General features: G+C 53.1%; 1 protein-coding gene across 1 annotated transcript in view; it reads right to left on the minus strand.

The window, feature by feature from the left end:
• DISC1 (DISC1 scaffold protein) overlaps positions 1–15,446 on the minus strand; it is a 261,128-nt gene that overhangs the window by 151,211 nt on the left and 94,471 nt on the right. Inside the window, exons 7-8 of the mRNA XM_036016158.1 lie at positions 6,371–6,425; positions 1,916–2,018 (exon numbers count right to left, since the gene is read on the minus strand). Coding sequence (XP_035872051.1) covers positions 1,916–2,018; positions 6,371–6,425 — 158 coding nt within the window. The remainder of the gene's footprint in view (positions 1–1,915; positions 2,019–6,370; positions 6,426–15,446) is intronic.

Here is a 15,446-nt window from a genome sequence, read left to right on the forward strand (position 1 = left end):
CTGGGGCTTCTAAGAATGCCAAGGGCATGGCCTTCAGCATGCACAACATAGCCCAAGACGGAGAAAAGGCTCCCCTTGGAGAGGCTTGTCCCTGTGACTTCCGTCTAATGGAGTGAGGCTTTGCCATTCCGTAGGTACTAATGCGGTCCCTCCCTGCTGTGGAGCGCAGCTCCAAAGGAAACGGCAACCACATTGTATGCAGAAGCTGCAGGAGAATGAGGACCACCCTGCCCCCAGCCCCGTCCCTGGGGATCTAGCCATTGATTGGAAGGCCCATCACCAAGGGCCTGAGGAGAAACTCGGAAGCAGGGAGGTCAAGAGGTGAGCTCCCAGTCCAGTTAACCCGGGACTCTCCGATTCCCCCCGCTGATGGAAGAACTACACAGAAAACCCAGGCCCCACACGCAACACGCCAGCCTAGGAATGTTTCCCGGGGCTCTGCAAAGAGATTATTCACATGTGAGCGAGGGCTATTTCTGCTGCCTGGATGATGTATCTCCTCCCTTGGGCTTAATGGAGACACAGCCACCTGTATTCCCGGGAAAGATGCATTGACGGAGGGAGGCAAAGCCCTAACTCAGAGGCAAGACTGTGTTCATGCTTCTTTTTTTTTTCTCTCCGCAAATGAGGCCATAATTCCAAGTAAATGGCACGAGAAGCTGTTAAGAGCCAAGCCCCCCGCTCCCGTTCCGATGTTCTCCTGGTTGTAAATAATCCGCACGGTGCGCCAGGGACTCAACAGCTCGTTAGCTGCCAGCATCCCTTGTTTAATGGCCTGAGGAGCCGAAGCTGCCAATTATTGTATTGCTTCTTAAAGCGCCATTTAAAACCCATACATGTAATTATTATACCTTTTTGCTGCATTTTTATGATTCTTCTGAAGCTGATGAGCTGTGCGTTCATTCAACCTACAAAACTCAGAGTGCACTTGAGGATGTCAGCACCCAGCTGGGTTACATGTCCACGTGGCACCCCTGGACTCTTGCCCTCCGACCTGCCACCTCTTAGTAACTGAGTGACCTCAGCCCGAGGGCGCAGCCCAGGGCCTCAGTCTCCCCCTCTGTCCCTGGAGATCCCCGATCTGTATCTCTCCCACCAGGCTAATGGAGCTGTTGTGCAAATAAAATAAACAACACAGTGGAATGTTTAAAAGTGCTCTCTAGCCCTGGCTGGTGTAGCTCAGTGGATTGAGCATGGGCTGCGAACCAAAGCATCGCAGGTTCGATTCCCAGTCAGGGCACATGCCCAGGTTGCAGGCCATGGCCCCCAGCAACCGCACATTGATGTTTCTCTCTCTCTCTTTCCCCCTTCCTTCTCTCTCTAAAAATGAGTAAATAAAATCTTTTAAAAAAAAGTGTTCTCCAAATGATAGGGTAAGAGGTTATTTTCAGAAACTCCTGTTTGCAACCTCCCAATTAATGGAGTGATGTATCCCTTAATAACTACCAGAGTGGGGAGGGATTACGGTCCATTGGGAATCTCCAAAAAGCTATAATATATGACCAGACTGTTAGGCTGGGTGCCTCCCCTTGTCTCAGGTTATCGCTCCTCCCCCTATAGGAAGGGGCCCGTCACCTCCAACAATCCTCACTGAGCATCTAGAAACACATAATGCTACAGAGACACCAGCTAGCATGATGGGGGGCACACAGCACGCCTCGTCTTAAAGTCTTCGAGGAACAGGAAGTGGAAGCCCAAACTGGGGCACCCTCACAAATGTGCATATGGATAGTTCAGAGCCTTACCCGGCCCTTTACAAGGAGACCGTGGGTCTTAGAGACCCTCCCCAGAAACGCTCTGCAGTGTGTGCATGTGACATAAGTCACAGGCAGAATGTCCATCAGGGACAACACGTGGACGGTGGTGGTCATCAGGCTGCTTCGGCTACTTCGATGTCTGCTCTATCTCCAGTTACCTGATACGGCGAGCAGTTTGGCTTCGAGCAGCGCCGGCAGCTGGGTGTCGATTTCGTTAACTTTCTTCCTGAGAGTGCTGCACAGTCTCTCGGTCCTGCACACCTGGAGGGAGGGAAACAGCCGTGAATCATCGTGGCACAAATCAGAAGGCGACACAGCAGCCAGGTCGGAAATTTCTGGGTTTGTAAGTACTTAAAGGAGTGATAGAGTAATTGGAAGCGAGTTCTCAAAAAGCAAGCGATGCAAGGAGGGAGGGAGGGAGGGAAGGGAGGAACAAAATAAAGCCAGCATGGGCATATCCAAGCATTAGGTCCTATGCCTTCCAGGGCACCCACACACAAAACCAACAGTGTCACCACCCTGCCCACCCTCCTCAGGGCCTTTGCACTTACTCCTTCCTTCTGCAATACTCTTGCCACACTCACACCCCTCAGGGCTCTGCTCACACATCCCCTGGGAAGCGAGGCCTGGCTCATTACCTACTTAAAACAACACCCCACCCTGGCAGGGCAGTTCAGTTGGTGGGAGCATCGTCCCACACGCCACAAGGTCTCGGGTTTGATTCCTGGTCAGGGCACAGGCCTAGGTTGCAGGTTGAATCCCCAGAGTGTGTACGGGAGGCGACAGATCAATGTTTCTCTCTCACATCCATGTTTCTCTCCTTCCCCTCCTCCCCCTGATATTACTTTAACAAAAATATACCCTCAGGTGAGGATGGAAAAAAATGCACCCCCTCCCTTCCCTTCTGCCTTTACTCTGCTTCATGTTTTCCCATTGCTTCCTCCCCCGCTGACATGTTATTTGTTCTTATTCCTTTGTTATTGTTCTCATCTCCCTGCTGGGGCACAAGCTCCATGTGCGCAGGGACTCGGTCCTGCGTCTGGCACATGGGAGGCAGCAAGCAAGGGGCGCAGCCTTGAGACGAAGGGCAGCGTGGTGGGCCCAGCGGAGGCCTGGGAGACGCTGTCCAGAGGAACTTGGAGGGCAGGTACTTGCTGGTGAGTCAGATTCAAAAATCAGACCAGCAGATCTCAGTGAGATGTGCAGGTGGTACCATTTATTTTTCCAGGACGCTCCAAGCACTTTGCACATTTTTCTTCACTTTCTCAAACACAGCACACATTGTAAATCTCGGTTTCTTTTCTCCAAATGCCTGAGGCTATCTTTTATTTTGTTTGAAACCAGAACATCACAAATTTTTCTTTTCTGTTTCAGACAAAAACTTCGTGTCCAGTTCGTGTCAACACTCAGATTAATGAGCTACTTGGGAAAACTTCCAGTTCCACAAAAGCACACAGCGCAGTTGGGTGATAACTACGGGACGTACGAGGGCGACCCACAACGGGTGCTCCCTGGCCACGCCCCTCTTTTCTTGCCGAAAATACAAGATTCCATTCAACGACTGAAATCAACCCATTTTGGTTCACAGAGCCCAGAGAAAATACAACATTTAATTTTCCCGGGAGAGCCTGGATCTCGCTGGATACCATCAACTTGAAGCGTTTCACTCATCGCAGACTGGAATTGAAGTTGTTCTTAGACTCCCAGCAGAGCTCGCCATCCAGCCTGAAACGCTGCACTGCTCCTCCCGAGGCCTGGGACAGGGTCTTGTCCCGCCAGCAGCTGGGAGTGCCCACACCTCTTTGTGAAGCGCTCTCTCCAGACGACAGCCACAGTGTGTAGCCATGGCGACGAAGCTGCACCAGCAGAGCCAAGCCCCCGAGGGTCCAGACCGCCAGCGACCCTAGGGTCTGTCGGGATGCCAGAACTGGCAGTAAGACGGACGATGCTCTGGCCACCGTCCCCCCAGAGTGGAGTCTCAGGCCCGCCTCCACACCTGGTGACGGACACACCCCTCCCCTGCATCTAACAAAGCCATCGAAGGCCGAGGACATTTCTGTTGACTCCGTAACAAGGGCCATCACCCCTCTGTCGCAGCCAGGGAACGTCTGTAATTTCTGACTTTAGTGAACAGTATCCGCTCATCACAACTGGGCCAGTTTCCCCTTTGGGCAGCATGCCTATCCTTTGGGCTTTCGAGGTTAACAAGAAGCAAGTTCTCTGAGCCTTTCACAATGGCAAAGTACATTCTTCCCGGCACTGTTGGGTATAAGGTAATAGCTACCACTCTCCAGATACCCCATCCACTTCCAGCTATTCCTTCCATCTCGTTTACCCCCTAATCGCCTTTGGTTTGGGGAACCCACGGGGTAGAAGAAGCGCAGTGAGTGGCGGGAAGGGTCTACCCCCTCTGAGGGAGGAATCGAAAGATCGTCAGCTCTCTGATGTTCATCCATGGAGCCAAGAAAACGCTGCCCAGCCGTGACTTCCACCTCCAGGTCACCAGGTCCAGTCCGAAGCAGAAGAAAAGTTATTTTGTGTGACCGGGTCTAGTTTTGTCTCAGTTCTCTGCAGACTAATGATGCCCCTCACCACACATGTATTTGCCTGCGTACACACTTACCTGCATACACACACACACACACGCACCCCCCAGGAAATGTGCATCTCCTTCTTACTTCCAAATAAAATCGGACCCTCAGGAACTCATTATCAATGGAGCTCTTACATTTACATTTTAATGTGAGACGTGAGTTCCTTGATCACATGGAAAAGCAAGGGAATTAGAGGTTTTACAGGTGTATTAGGGAAGGCGTGCCCACAGAGCCAGCCACTTCTGGCGCTGGGGCAAACCCAGCAGCTCTAACGGGAGAGGGAGGTCATCCCCACGTCCCAGATCCTGCGAGAATGCATGCGTGCGTGCGCAGGATGAGTCAACTGAAACACACTGTTTTCAGTTGTGTTTGTAACACGCGTACAAACACCACCTGTGTTACCTATGGTGACACCTGCACACTCACTACAGCAACCCAGACGCGTGCACATGGCACCCAGCGACAACAAACTCACACCCGAGAGCCCTCCCGAGTTGCACTTCCACGCAGAAAGCAGAGCACACTGGTACGGCCGTGTTCACAGCTGGAGACACAGGGGAGGGGGTGCTTCTGCCACCCGCCCATCCCCACCTCCCTGGGCTCCTCGGAGGTCGGAGGTCACGGTGGCAGACGCTGGCAGGGCCTGGATCCTGGAGGGTGACCTCGCCGTGACTGTGTAGACGGAAGTTCAGGTCTGCTTTCTAATGCCTCCACTCCTGCTTCCCATGACAAAGGCGGTAAAGCCAGCTGGGTTCCCTGGTCCCTGCTGTCCATCAGGCTGGCCCCCTTGGGGGCGGAGAGGGCTCCGCCCCACTCAGGGGGGAGGCTGGGAGGAAAGCCCTTTTACCCGGGTTCTGCCTAGGGACTCAGGCGGGCCCCTCCAGCCCTCCTCTGGGTCGACATTCATGGGACCTTCTCTCCAGCATCCGGGTCCCTGGGCCCAGCGCCCTTGTGTGGATGAGACTGAACCCTAACAGGAGACTCTCCTTTCCACATAGTAGCTCATCAAGCTGCTGTAGTGTGATGTGATTTTTGGCAAAATCAGTTATGATTTTCATCAGAAATGAATCAGACGAAGAAACTGGGAGAAGGGCCAAAGTAACCGTGGAGACTTTTGCAGCTCAGCCCCAATCTCGGCTTAGCTGTGTGCCCCGCGAGACCCCTGGCAGGCCCTCCTGGTCTCATTCCCGGGGCGCGGAGAGCAAGGGAGATTTCCTTCCAGGCCAGAGGACTCTCGTCGGCTTCACTCTCTGCTCCGAAACCTGTTCTTTTCACCTTGCGACCATCGTGTAACCATCTCTGGCTCCCAGGCCCAATGCAAATAGTCCGTGATTCACATGAGCCCTCTGCCCCACGTTCAGGGACAGCTCCAGAGAGTAACTGCTCCTCCTTCTTGGTCTGTCGCTCACTCGGCCGGGCGCGCCCGTCTCTGCAGGGAAGGGCTCTGCTCTGTAAACCGCAGTCGTCCCAGCCAACCAGGACACAGCTGTGCGAGTGGGTTGCCTGTGCTTTCTCAGGGCATGGTGAAGACCTGCTCTCTTCCTACACAGAGCGAGCCTGATGTGGAGTGTGAACGGCAGGGGAAACAGGCAAAACGACCCTGAACTGAATCTGGAAACTTTTATAAAACAACACCTGCTACCCCGTTTCCGGATGTGAGGGGCCTGAACCCGCCCTCCAGGAAGAAGAAGCACTGACTTCCCACGACAACCCCACCCCGAAAGGCTTGCTGAGCAAAGGCATTTGCTTGACCGTGCACAGCAGCGGTCAGTGTCCCGCCCCCTTACTGACCGCTCCCTCTGAAGCTAAGGCCACGCCGTCCATTCTGGCAGGACCGCGAGCCAGGCCCTGCCCGCAGGAGCCGCCCGGACCCTGGCCCTCTGGCCCGGCGCTTGACTGCAGCATGAATGGTTCTGCCAAGTCTGCAATCCTGCCAGAGCCCACACGTTCTCTGAGCCACACAAGAAATGAAGTCGAAAGACAACGTCAGAGATTTCTTTAGAAAACGGGCACACTTACCTTCGCAGTAATCTCTTTAAGGGACAGAGTGAGCGGTTTTATCCTGTCCTGGAGGCTGGAAGAATTAGAAAGAGGACATCGGTCTTCTTGGCATCACAGTTCAATCCCGCCCCCACAGATGAACCCTGGGGAACTGGACTGGCCCCAGTCCAGTGGCTGAAGAACAGCAGGAAAGACGATGCCATGCACGGGCTCCACATGACCGTGGAGTTGATGTGCTGCCGGGAAGCAGACCGTCCCCCTGTCTGGGCTCCACCTGGGCTAGCATCAAAGCCTGTTATCGCGTCCACCCTACAGATAGGGTGAAGGAACGACCCGGAAGTGCTCCTGGCGACAGAGGACTCGAGTCGACCTTCCTGTAACCACCTTCCAAAAATGGTGGTCTACACAGGGTGGCGTCTGGCAGGCAAGCAATCAACTTGATCTCTCGGGGCAGAGACACTGTGCCACCCACACACGTGTGCAGAGCGCCTCCTATGCAACTTGCACAGTGGAGCACACCAGGGGCACGAGTGTTTATGTGTAAAGGACACCTAAAACGGAGGTCCCCCCTCTTCAGGTTTCCCCTGCCTCTTCCTCCCCTTAGCACTAGTCACTTTGACATATTCACTTATTCGTGTAACTTCTCCCCCCCACCCGCCCCTTGGAATGTAAGCTCCGCAAACGCAGCAACTGTGTGTTGCATTCATTCCTGCATCCTCAGGGCTTAAAGCAGCTCCTGGGGCCCAGAAGGAGGCGCTCAGTCAGTATCTGCAGGATGAATGAGCATATGAAATGGACTCAGATGTGTTACCTAACACTCAGATGTGTTACCTCTCGACAGTGTTACCTAACGGAGAAGAGTGCACGCGGACCATCAGGTAGAATGTAAGGCAAGATGCAAACATCACTCTTAGGGAAACAGACACCCACCCAGGGCTAGGCTCCAACTGCTACGTAACAACTGTCGCAGGCAGACTATTGTCCCTGGGTGGGTGATGGAGGCCGTAACTTGTGCAGAGATTTAGACACTGTGGGGCTGGTGGGAAAGCTACTGGAAGAGGTGGAAAGCACTGGGCCTCAAAGGAAGGAGGAGGAAGAATGAAACTTCCAGAAGGTGACGAATGCAGCTGGATCAAATGGCTCCCAGTCAATAGCAAGAGATGACAGGAAATGGGGGGTGACGACTTCTCATGGAGAGGGGGCGGGAAGGGCAGGAGTAGGGGTCCTTCTGCATCTGCAATGTTTACTTACTTGAAAACATAAATGGGGAAAAGCTAATGGTTGTTAAACCTCGGGACAGTGGGGGGAGGTAAGTGAGATTGCGTTGTATTGTCCATTGTGTTTGGAATATTTACCACTGAAATCACTTTTAACAGAACACCAAGGACAGCCCATAGTCAGCCCTGAAGGCCAGCGAAGGATTTCCAAGCTTTATCCCATGGTGAATGGGAAATCATTCCACCTTGGAGCAGGAGAGCAACAAGGTAGAAATGGGTTTTTCTGGAAAATTAAGTGGGTGGCACTGAGACATGGTTTGGAGGGGGAAGCACCGATGGGACAAGCCAGCAAACACCTCCTGCTGAAACCGGATGTGAGGTCCCAGCGCCTGCAGAGAGCAGAGGAGGTCCGGGAGGGGAGGGCGGAGTGGGCCTCCGTCTGCCTGGTGCCACAGAGCAGTGAGAGCATCTGACCTGGGGCGGTCATTCATCCGTCCATCCACAAGCTCACCAACTCCTCCGATTTCTATTGGTCACCTAGTAAGTTAGGAGCATGAGCACAAAGACACGGTTCTTGCCCTCCACAGCTGCCAAACGGGAGCTCAAACTGGAAAAGAAGTTACAGGTGCTAGAAGAGTGGTGGCCCCTTGGTCAAATGGACCAAGGAGAGGGCAGGTCTTCTGGGGTAAGTATGGGGACAGGGGAGTCAGCCTACAGGGCAGGATTGCAGAGAACATATTGCTCTTCATCAACGCTAAGAACTGGCTTTGAATATCACCTCCTCCGCCAGTCTGTGATTTCTGAGCACAAGCAACCTCGTTTCAATCGCAAATCCCCCAGAACTGGTATGGGTCCACTCTAACCACCGCCATCCCGCTGCTGCAGACCTGCAATCTGCAGAGGGAGGTGTCCCTGTCGGGCTGAGGTCAGCCAGTGCAGGAGGGGCGAAGGGAGGAACAGCAGAGCATGCGGCAACAGAGTTTCCTGAAGCCAGGAGTCACGATGGGACAGGAACCCAGTGGACAGTGGGAAACAGCACGTGGAATCCCACCTGGACAATGGGATTCCAGACACACAGTGGATGGAGACTGGGTCTTCTGGAGGGAGGTGAGTCTGAGGGGCTGCACACAGGGGCAGTGGCCGAAGACTGCGCCCCCGGAGACGCTGGGGAGGGGAGGGCAGCGGTGCCCGGGACAGGCCTGCACCGGTGCCGCACCGGGCCATCGCTGCCATCTGTCCTCCAGACCGAAAGCCTCGCTGGGCCCATGGGAATCCGTCCAACCTGTAACCTCAGCGAACGGCTCACCATGAAATTGATTCCGTATGAGCATCTCATAGTCTCTCATAAATAGTCGCTCCCAGCCACACACGGACAATTAAGATGGATGGGCAGTGGGTCCACTCACTGACCCTGGAAACTTAGCTGACCGGCGTGGCAGCATCTTTACCCAACACTCAGCGGGCCAAGCACCGCCTTCCGGGGCCCACACGACCCACAGGCCCCTCGGCTCCCCCGCGGAGGCCCTTCCCCAGAAGGAAACCCGGTCTGCTCTCCGAGACCCACGTTGCAGCGGCGAGGCAGCGATGCAGATAATTGAATGCGTTGTTTTCTATTTGATCTGATTTATATCTAATTGATTTAATTTATGCCCTATTACTTGTTGCCGCAGATTTACCTGCCTCATTATGTTTTGCTCGGGCTGATATTAGCACAGTCGCGTCCCCGGGGCAGACTCCGAATGGGAGCAGGGGTGGGGGGTGGGGAGCACTAAGGATGATTTACACACCACGCTGGTGGCTTTCAAGCTGCTGTTAGTAGTGGAGCTCTTTTAAACAGAATCTTACCCAGAACTGCACTGTGTACAGTAGGTAACAGGGGATCTGCTCTGGGTGAGGTGGGGTGTCTGGCCTAGGGCAAAACGATGTCACAGGGACCCCCAACCCTCCGTGTTGCCCCCAACACATCGTGGCCACTGCACAGAACTCCAGGAGCAGAGACACAGCTCGAAAACCACCAAATTGGATGAGTGGAATGTTCACAAAAAAAAAGAGTTGCATGTGTTTCAATGATTAAGACTAATCCTGTGTTACTTTTAAGTTTTCGTGACTGTTACGACAAGTAAGAACTGTCACCCCAGATCAAATTACAGCATGCCCTAGAAACACACAAATTGTCTCCACAAATGAGCAGATAATGTTTTAACACACACACCAGGCCTGATTACTCAAACGAGTATCTTCATTCAAAGCAGCCTCCCTGGGAGTAACAGTGTCAAACATGTACTGAGTGTGTCCCAGGCGTGTTTCTGTGTTCCTTACACAGATGAGCATTTTAAATTCTCCTACCTATGAATTTCCAGAGTCTGAGACAAGAAAACTCTGTCGAAGAGGGGTCTGAGCCCCTTCCCCAGGTTACCGGGCGGGTGAATGGGTCGGTGGCCACCAGGCAAGCAGTCTGGTGGTCTGGTCTCCGAACACGAAACCAGCCCGCCCCGCCGAGAAGCTGTGTCCTTACGTAGCATGCGCTGTCGGTGTCCAGACCGAGTTTTAGAATTTTGTTTTAGAGCTATGTAAAATATTCACTACAATAAATACCTTCACTTATAAATGTGCATTATTCTTCACTCACCACCTGATGTTAAAATCACATGAACAAAATTCACCCTGGACAAACGAAGCCTTGGGCAGGTTGAGACAGGTGACGAGAAGGGGCTACAGAGACAGCACATGGGTGACAGGTGGGCCTGGGCTGCTGCTGGGTCCCCTCCAGCTCTTTTCTCTACGTTGGTGGCCTCAGAACGGGACCTTATGCGGACATGATGGCTTTGTAGAAATATCAAGCTAAAGCAAGGCTATTGGAAGGACCCCCCTCCAGGATGGCCAGAGCCAGAGGGCCACCTTGGAGAGCTCAGGACCGGTGACTGCACTCAGAGCGTCTTGCTAGCCTTACTCAGAAACACCACGCTGCCACGGGGTGTCCATTGGGTTGGAGAACCCCGTGCCCCGTCAAACAGCAGCTCACCGCTGCCTGCTCCCCGTTTCTCCAGAAGCTGTCACTGCGGAAGGCACAACCCAAGAGCCTCATGACAAGCGTGAGTCCGCACCCTCTCTGAGTCATACTCCCAATGCCGCCATCAATCCCGGCATTAGAGGCCCGGCCCTGCCCCTGCGCACCCGGCCCTCCTTACTCTCGGGTGACGCATCTATGGGGCCAAAGACACTTTCCCACCCAGAGTGGGTGCAGGCGGCCAAGCCGAGACAGGAGTGCCTCCCAAACAGCTGGGAGCCTGCCTCCTGCCAGGGCCTTGTCTCCAGCCAGCCCTCCGAGGGTGGGCCGCACTGCAGTGAGCAGACCTCCAGGTCCAAGCAGTGCCCTGGTGGTAGCTGTTTGGAAGGTGCAGATATTTCTTAGATGCACAAGCCAGGTGTCCACGTGTAAAACCCAGCAGGTGCAGGACAGGTCCAGGATGGGAAGACAAGGTGCGTGGTTCAGCTGGTCCTCCAGGCCACACATGTAATCAGGCCTGGGTGGGGCACGTTGTGTCCAGGCCTTAGAGAAACCCCCCTCCCCCTGTGTGTCCTCCTGCTGCTTGTTTCTCTTCCTCTTGCCGCCACTCCTCCAGCCACCACCACCCTTCACATCAGATTCACGCCAGGACGCCAGCCACGCACCCACTCCACGGACAAGCACGCCTCTGCAGATCCAACAGCCTCTGCCGAACAAGAGTGGTAATGACCCTCGGCGAAGGCCACTGCCACGCCACTCACTTTCGGTTAGACTTCGAACGAGTCACTTTCTGCAGCAGCCCGGTTTCCTCCCCCACACAGGGAGCAAGGTGGACCAGCTTACTTCTAAGAACCTTCCAGTCCTACATCCAAGACTCTTTTACTGATAGTAATGTGTCTGTAGAGATGCAGAGAACCTAAACAACACACAGGTTCTAGAAAGTGCCAGGTGACATCAGTGGCTGAGGCAGAAACGTAGGCCGATCACTGTCATTTTTACTCAGCAATGTGAATTTCTCTGTCCTCAGAACCAAGCTGTGCAGAGAGTCCACCATCTGCTGGCAGCTGCTTCCGGCCTGTGTGTGTGTGGCCTTATGCTAGAGTCCCGTTTAAGGAAAAAAAAAAACAACTATGGAAAATACAAAAATATCAACGTTGCCTCCAAATAGCCTTCTCCTTGCCCTCCCTCTACCCCAATGCCATCCTATGTCTTGTTTAGTAAAAGTAAGTTTAAGAATGAGAGACCATTCCTGAAGCAAAGTAGAAATGACATAAAGGGCAAAACGACAGCTACCCTCGCAGAGGCGCCACTTGGGTCTTGAATTAAAAGGGGAAACACAAGGATACATTGACATTAACAATGTCGCCAATTACTGCTCACGCCTCTTACCCTCTGTCCGGGGCTAGTGGTTCAGAGAATGACAGTAAAGACAGCTTTAGGAAATGCGAGATTTTATCTCCTTGGCCTTTTTCCTTCCTTGGACCCTTCTCTCTCCTCACAGCCGATAATGTCACATGTCACCAGCGGGACATACACGGGGCAGAGACAACAAAAATGCCGGGAATTCCTCCAGGCTTCAGATGGTCACGTGTACAGGCACAGCAGGGCACGTGTACTCGTCAGGAGTGAACCGTTGCACCAGGCGGTGAAAGCCATCGGGCTGGAAAGCTAGGACACCTACTCTTGGGACAGGCGGAGCTCCGGCACCTCCACCGGTCATCCTCGCCACCTTGGCCCAGCACAGGCCATCTGTCCTGTCCAGTGGTGGGGCGGGAGCACGACAGCATGACAGGCACACACACATGTACCTGTTCGTCACACAGCTAGCTCATCTTTTGGGGATTTTCGAGAGAACAAAGTATAATGATTTAGTAACTCATTCGTACCAATAACGGTACATTTGTGAGAGTGAGAAAATATTCTAGAGTAATCCAAAGCACAAAAAGTGATAACTAGGGTAAAGGAAATGTATTTGACATCTTCCTCTGGCCCAATCAAAGAAGATGAAATCAAAGAACCAAAGCAAATGGGCCAGAGAACCACTGAGACTTTCAGCCTTTGATCTTTCCTCTGGGTTGGATCCCATTACTGATGCAAATCCCCGCCGGGTCCTGCTCTGCGTTTCGGGGATGTGGGTCTGACTGTAACTAGGATGTGACACTCCTCACTCTGCAGCCCGAGCGGCCCAGCCCAGCTCCTCCGCCCAGCTCAGCAAACTGAGCCCAACCTGTCATATTTTATAAGACCACAAACTCTTTTTACTTATTTATTTTCTTTCATTGGTTCTGACGAGAAGGGAAGGGAGGGAGAGAGAGAGGAAGAGGAACATCGGTGTGAGAGAGAAGCATTGATCGGTGGCCTCTCGCACCAGCCGGGACCAGGGACTGAGCCTGCACCCCAGGCACGTACCCCAGCAGGAATCGAACCGGCGACCTTTCCATTGGCAGGACGATGCCCAACTCACTGAGCCCCACTGGTCGGGACACAGACTCTTTTTAATAAAATGCATCCATGTAATTCCTGTTAGTATTCCTAAAAATGAGAGTGAGAAGGGGAGAGGACAAAAAGGCTTCCCGGGGCCGAGGGGCCACTGTGAGGATCCTGGGCAGAGAAAGAGAGCCGTGATACTGAAGTCTCGGGATCTGCAGAACCTCCCAAGTTTGCTGATAGTCGGAGCACACGTGTGCACACACTCGCACACACGCAGACACCCCATGGCTAGTTCCCGCCCCACCGGGAAACTCTGCCCGACGTGCAGGTCACGGCCAGCACCTAGTCCGGCTCCATCACACACCACGGCTCTGTTCTCGCCACACTAACGTGGCATCAGCCCCAGCCCGGACTCCTAGGGCCCACCCAGCCACCCCGTCCCCGCCGCCTCTCACATAGTGTCTTTCCAGACTGAAACCAGGACTCATGGGCCAGAAACACTCTGACTCTCGGACACTCGTCCTGCAAGAGGTTTCCGTTGTCTCACGAGGCCGAAAGGAGAGCGGGAGTCAAACACACGGGCGGCCTGAGTTCAGATCACACCTCCTCCCTCTCCCTCCGCTCCGCCCCGTGTTCTCCAAGGAGGCCTCTCTGCATCCAGTAAGAAACCAATTCCTGCTCCCTTATTTCTCAAAGGCTGGTAACCAAGTGGGCTCCACGCTTTCAACTACTGCCATAACCAAATGTACTTGCACATTCAAACAAGATTTCCGTTCTCGGGCCCCAGTGTCTTTCCCCACAAAACTCTTGTTGCCTTTAAAGCAGCAAATGCTATAACCCAAGGGGGCTATGCTCCCACCTCTGGGTTTATTCTGTTCAGGGATCCACAGGCTACTTACGAGTTCCTAGTTCCAACAACGTAGTAAATCATGCCCCATTGCTCCCTGGGTGTTCTCAAGAAATACCCTGAACTCCCTGCATTTCCGCTTAATACTAATTTTTTAAAGATTTATTTATTTATTTATTTTCAGAGAGGGAAGGGAGGGAGAAAGAGAGAGAGAAACATCAATGTGCTGTTGCTGGGGGGCTGTGGCCTGCAACCCAGGCATGTGCCCTGACTGGGAATTGAACCTGCGACACTTTGGTTCACAGCCCACGCTCAATCCACTGAGCTACACCAGCCAGGGCTAATACTAATTTTTTAAATGTATACGGTCTCCCCTAAATTTCTACACATGTGTGCTTTCTATAACTATGAAGTTTGTCCAAAAGATTTGGCTTCCCACTTTGGGTTAATTATGCTTTTCTGAATCATCTTTAATTACCTGCCATCTGGCTACGAACCGGCAGCGCGCAGCAAAAGCACGCCACAGCCGCTCCCACCTCAGTCGCCCTCGGGCGCTCCCCAAACCTGCTGACGGAGCGACAGATCAGTCGGATTCCCGAAACCGGGGGATGTCATCCATTTCCTCTCCCAACACGTTTCCATGGGTAAAGATCTACACACTCTGTTTGGATCAAGGTTGCAAAAATAGGCCACTGATGAAGAAGATGAACGAACAGCAGGGAAAAAATCCAGGTTTCTAAACAAGTAACTGAACGAGGAGTTCAAACACCAGTATCACTAGGACTCAAAGAGGAAGCTGAGGAAATTTGCCAAGAAGGAAGTGCGAGGTGGTAAGGAGGGTGGCAGCCCGCGTGAACACGTTCTCCAGAACAGCCCCCATGAAACTGGCACAGGGCCCACCGCAAAGACCTAAAAGCAGCCTGAGGTTCTGGCTGGGTCGCCCAGCAGCCTAGGAATCAGCCCAGGCGAGATGACTCACCCCTCAGCAGCTTGGAAAAGAATGCTCCGCTCCGTCCAGCTAAATCCCCAGTAAGCGACGGGTGGCCACTTCCACCCTGGGGCTATGCCTTGCGTCCCTGGGAAAAGGCCCGGAGAGCAAAGCTGATCCACCTCCTGCCGGAGCCGCTTTCACCCTGAGCTCACGGTGTGAGGAGCTGTTCTGTCTGGCATGTTAAATGAACGGTGTGTTAAATGAACGTCGGAGAAGTTAAAAGTAAGAACACAAGCCCTGGCTGGCGTAGCTCAGTGTATTGAGCACAGGCTGTGAACCAAAGTGTCGCAGATTCGATTCCCAGTCAGGCCACATACCTGGGTTGCAGGTCATGGCCCCCAGCAACCACACATGATGTTTCTCTCTCTCTCTCTTTCTCCCTCCCTTCCCTCTCTAAAAATAAATAAATAAAACCTTTTTTAAAAAAGGTAAGAACACAAACACAATCTACAAACAGTAAACGTCTTGGGATACGTCAGAATCAGAACCTTTGATGAGAGGGAAGAGAGGGTTGCAGAAGACACCCAAATTGCAAGGAAATTAAATAGAGAACACTTCTCAAGGTGACAATAATGGAAAATAAAAATGGAAATGGTCCAGAA

Source organism: Phyllostomus discolor, chromosome 15, assembly GCF_004126475.2.
Source record: "Phyllostomus discolor isolate MPI-MPIP mPhyDis1 chromosome 15, mPhyDis1.pri.v3, whole genome shotgun sequence".
In the NCBI taxonomy this organism is placed as follows: Eukaryota; Metazoa; Chordata; class Mammalia; order Chiroptera; family Phyllostomidae; genus Phyllostomus; species Phyllostomus discolor.